Source organism: Castanea sativa, chromosome 5 (genome assembly GCF_040712315.1).
Source record: "Castanea sativa cultivar Marrone di Chiusa Pesio chromosome 5, ASM4071231v1".
Taxonomy (NCBI): Eukaryota; Viridiplantae; Streptophyta; class Magnoliopsida; order Fagales; family Fagaceae; genus Castanea; species Castanea sativa.
In genome coordinates, this window is record NC_134017.1 from 52665755 (window position 1) to 52670350 (window position 4596).

At 33.7% G+C, this 4596-nt stretch overlaps 1 protein-coding gene across 1 annotated transcript; it reads left to right on the forward strand.

Moving 5' to 3' along the window:
• Nucleotides 1–1878: 1878 nt before the first annotated feature.
• LOC142633353 (WRKY transcription factor 28-like) lies at nucleotides 1879–4370 on the forward strand. The gene is made up of 3 exons (XM_075807570.1): nucleotides 1879–2581; nucleotides 2667–2810; nucleotides 3408–4370. Exons 1-3 carry the CDS (start codon nucleotides 2142–2144, stop codon nucleotides 3763–3765), a joined length of 942 nt encoding a protein of 313 aa, XP_075663685.1. The 5' UTR covers nucleotides 1879–2141; the 3' UTR covers nucleotides 3766–4370.
• The last annotated feature ends 226 nt before the right edge of the window (nucleotides 4371–4596 follow it).

Consider the following 4596-nt stretch of genomic DNA (forward strand, 5'->3'; position numbering starts at 1 on the left):
CTCCCAGTCCCACGTGCCGGGTCATGTGTCGGCTGCGGTCAAATGCCGGTGGCCTTATCGACGCGTGTAAGCCTGATATTCCTAAAACTCTATGATCTCTCCATCCAATTGTTATAACAAAGTTTGAATCATTGACCACTGAATTCTGACAAAACACTACTCATAATTCATATTTATCTCTCACACAAAAAGGAAAAACCCGTGACTGACTCCCAGTTGTTTTAGAATTACAACTTTTTTTTAGTTACAAAATTGTTACAACTTAATGCGGTAGGATATCAGTGATTGTCTATTACTTTAATATGAATTTATTTTTTTCACTATTGGTGGCTGTCAAATTAAAATTGTGGCAAAATTGTGACAAAATTTTGTGTTCTAAGATTTCCTCAATCAATAATTCTCCCATCACAACTTATGTCACACACTTTGAAATAACTTTCCTACGTGACTAGTGAGAGATAGTTAATAAAAATTGCCGGTTCTTATGAAAATGACAAGAAAATAGTTAAAGCAAAGTGTCTGGAATAAGTTGTGTAGCTAGAATTACTGTTTATGGACTGACCCATATCCCGCGTTGGCCTTGTAAGTCTTCGCTGACTTTATCATCCAACATATTCAGCTAACTACACTTTTGTCATATTTTTAGTTTCTCACTCTCGCCCTATCTACCTGCTTCTCACGCTCTTAGTCTTACCATACTCTTATGTACTTTGACCTTTTCAAAGTTTAAAAGGCTGTGTGAATAATTGTGAGAACTAATTTTGTTTTCTATGTCATAATATTCTTGTTTGTGTCTAAAAAAGAGGATTAGTATTTTTTAATCTATACTTAATAGAGATGGTTTTTATTTATTTTTCTTGTTTGTCTCTTAGTCTTCCCCTTTGGTAGGCTGGCTGTACTTCATTTGAGTGTCAGAATTTTAGTTCACATTTGATATTGGGATTTGTTATTGGTAGTAGTTCACATTTCATCTCATTTGTTATTAGGCTTCCCCTTAGTCTTATTTTTTAATAATATTCCATTCTTTCACCTATTTGGGGGTTTAAATTTAATAGAAATCAATGGAATCATTATGAAAGTCATTCTATTCCCTCAATGATCATTCCTCTAAAAAATAAGAGATAGAAATGCTCATCCCATTAATGAAATGCGATGAAATATGAATTTGAACAATAATTTAAGAATAAAACAAATAATAGATGAATTGTATAATCGTAAAGTTATATATATATATATATATAAATTTTTTTTTTCATTTCTCCTATTATAAACTCTCAAACACATTAGGAAATATATATCATATTTCATTTCATTTCAATCTTTTAAAATATTTCTATTTTTTTTATATAAACTTCCAAACATAACATAGGTTCTTAAAAATGAAAATTTTATTTTTGTCATCTTGATTGTTCAGTACAATCATGTGTTTGAATTCAATTAAAGAATCGAAAGCTCAAACCCAAAATAATTTGTACATAAATTTTGCCCTTCATTTATTATTTGGTTTCAAACTTGAAGTTTCCAAGTCGTAGTAAAAAAAGGTGAAGTATCATTTCAACTAAAACATTATGAGATAATTTAAATTAGTATATATCTTGGTCGGACAAAAAATGTTATCTTAGTACTAGAATGACCTATAAGTACATGGTGCTTTATTTTAAACATTATCGGTAAGAAGTATCATACTGAATAAGTCTTATATCTTCTAGGAATGTGTGGTGAATGAAATATATATTCTAGCATGAATCTTAATCATCTTTAGATTAAGGGTCTATTGTCTTATCATCTTTCACATATTTATTACCTAAAAGAATATAGTAAAAATTGTTTGGTATTTATAGGCCAATTCAGAAACTAAATGAGACTCACTTTAGTATATATATAGATGAGAGTAGCATGGACCTGAAATGTTTCAGTCTGAGAAGGCACTTTTTGGTCATCTGATTGGGAGGTGTTTTGTCAACCTCCTTTATAAAGTGATTATAGCAAAGTCCCATTCAAACCTAGACTACCCCTTCTCCAAGATATATATAAAACTCAAACCACACTAGAAGATAGATTAGTATAAACTAGAAGTCTTAGAACAAAACAAAGGGACCTCTAGAAAGCTTCCTGTCGAAGCCTTAATTCCTTCTTTCCCCATGTCTGATGAACCTAGAGACCTTTACTACCATGACCTATTCCAAGACAATCAACACCTTGCCAGTGGGACTGGCATGTACAATCAAAAGCCTCCTACCATTGCTGGTTCATCAGCTTACAATTCACAAGGATTTGATCCCTCTTATATGAGCTTCACTGAGTGTCTACAAGGACCCATGGACTACAATTCATTGGCAAGTGCTTTTGGCTTGTCACCTTCATCCTCTGAAGTATTTTCTTCAGTGGAAGGCAACCCAAAGCCCATAGATGTTGGAGATTTAGGTGGTGGTGGTGGTGGTGGTGGTGATAATCTGGTGACTCCAAACACCTCCATCTCTTCCTCTTCAACTGAGGCTGGTGCAGAAGAAGATTCAGACAAGAGTAAGAAAGATGGGCAGCCAAAAGAATCAGAAGATGGAGGGGAAAGCTCTAAGAAAGTGTAAGTTTTTTGTTTCTTATCTATGGTTAAATATTTTCACATATAGCTAGGATGGTGCAATTAATATTGATGGTTAAATCAACAGGGGAAAAGCAAAGAAGAAAGGAGAAAAAAAGCAAAGAGAGCCACGTTTTGCCTTTATGACCAAGAGTGAGGTTGATCATCTGGAAGATGGATATAGATGGAGAAAATATGGACAAAAGGCTGTCAAGAATAGCCCTTATCCAAGGTAGGTTTATCATTTTCTTGCACCCAACTGTAAAGACCTGTTGGAAGCCGTAATTTTTCATACAACTTGGTTAATGGTTATGCTTGTATATCTGTTGGAACAAGATCCCTTCCATTTTAAGTCAAATAATGGAGACAAAAGTTTTATGATTAAGATTTTACTTTTATGTTTTTTCTGAAAATTTATTTATTTATTTTTATTTTTATGATCCTGATAGCGTATTATTTAAAATTTTAATGGATATATTTTTAGATTTGTAATCTGCTTAGCTGCTTCCATTAACTCTTTAATACTCCTTTTGATACATGAGATAGCAAATGAAACTTGAAATTTTTATTAAAAAGATGATGTTTGACTATGTTGTCTTAAGATTCCAAGTTTCCTCCTTTTCCTACTACTTCGCCACAAAAGTGGATTTTTTTTTGGTACCACGTAACTGCCTTAATGGAAAAGTAAACGAAAACCCTACATTGTTGTCAGATTCTGACTCTTTTTTTTGGTTTGCTTTTTCATCTTTTTGAGCAACCGAAAGGATCATGATAACTCTCTTTCTATGTCTTCAAGAACATGAATTTTTGGCAATTCCAATGCATGCAGGAGCTATTACCGGTGCACTACTCAGAAATGCACGGTCAAGAAACGTGTGGAGAGGTCATTTCAAGACCCATCTACTGTGATTACAACATATGAAGGTCAGCACAACCACCCAATACCCGCAACACTTAGAGGAAATGCGGCTGCAATGTTCCCACCTTCCATGTTCACACCACAGATAAGGGGACCAACTTTTCCTCATGACTTCTTTGTTCAAATGCCTCAAATGGGTAGCCAAGGTGGTGCAAACTCCATTTATTCGCAGAACCTTATGAATAATCCCCACCAGCAGTATCAACTTCCTGACTATGGACTATTACAAGACATAATACCTTCTATGTTCCTTAAACAAGAGCCATGAAACTCTCTCTTTTCTCTCATTGTACATATACTCACGAGTTAGTTCCATCTTTCTTACTTCCTTGAGTAACTATATTTTCTTCACTTCTTAATATGGATGAGAAGTTCTCTCTTAAATTTGAATATATGCATCTTTCTTAATAGTGTATGGATATATCTTGTATGATGATAGACCTATACACTGAGAAAAATGATGCTTATATCAGATGCATGAGATAATTGTCGGATAAGAAGAATCCTAGTTCATATGTCCAATTTAGAAGTGAAGTTGAATCTTTAGATTGAATGTAATTTTGCTTGAATTGCCACCATGGGAAATGTATGGAAGAAGATGAGGTTGGTAGTGTGGTAAAGTAGCTAGTGGGGTTTCAAAATTAGACATGCTTGTACTACATATTCAGTCCCAGTCGGAGCATGTATCTCCTTCATGAGGATTTTCAAATAGGAGAGATTTTTCCTCCATTGTCCTTGGATCAATTTATCACAATTGATAAAAGGATTTTTATTGCCTTTAAATATTCAGAGTTTGTATGACTTTATTTTCATATATGCTAATAAAGATGCTTCGAAAAGACCTCTGTGGGAAAATAGAAAAGATTTTGGTCATCTTGTCAAGTTCAAATCACAACTTAGTTATGGGCTTCTTGTCCATAGGAGTTACAAACAGACAATGCAGGAATGATAGACTTCATGTTTCTATCTTCAACGTTTGAATACTCACATGTAATAAAATGTCGGCACACTATTTCACCAAAAAAGGGGGCAAGTCAAATAGAAAACGGTCAAGAATAATATTTGAAGAAAGAGATATAAAGTCTTAAATATGTATTCA

What these genes read in the sequence shown, in the direction of transcription:
- LOC142633353 (XM_075807570.1), top strand. Translation starts at nt 2,142, where the DNA reads ATGTCTGATGAACCTAGAGACCTTTACTACCATGACCTATTCCAAGAC. An exon ending in GGGGAAAGCTCTAAGAAAGT is followed by an intron (nt 2,582 to 2,666) that starts GTAAGTTTTTTG and finishes TTAAATCAACAG; the next exon opens with GGGAAAAGCAAAGAAGAAAG. An exon ending in AAGAATAGCCCTTATCCAAG is followed by an intron (nt 2,811 to 3,407) that starts GTAGGTTTATCA and finishes CAATGCATGCAG; the next exon opens with GAGCTATTACCGGTGCACTA.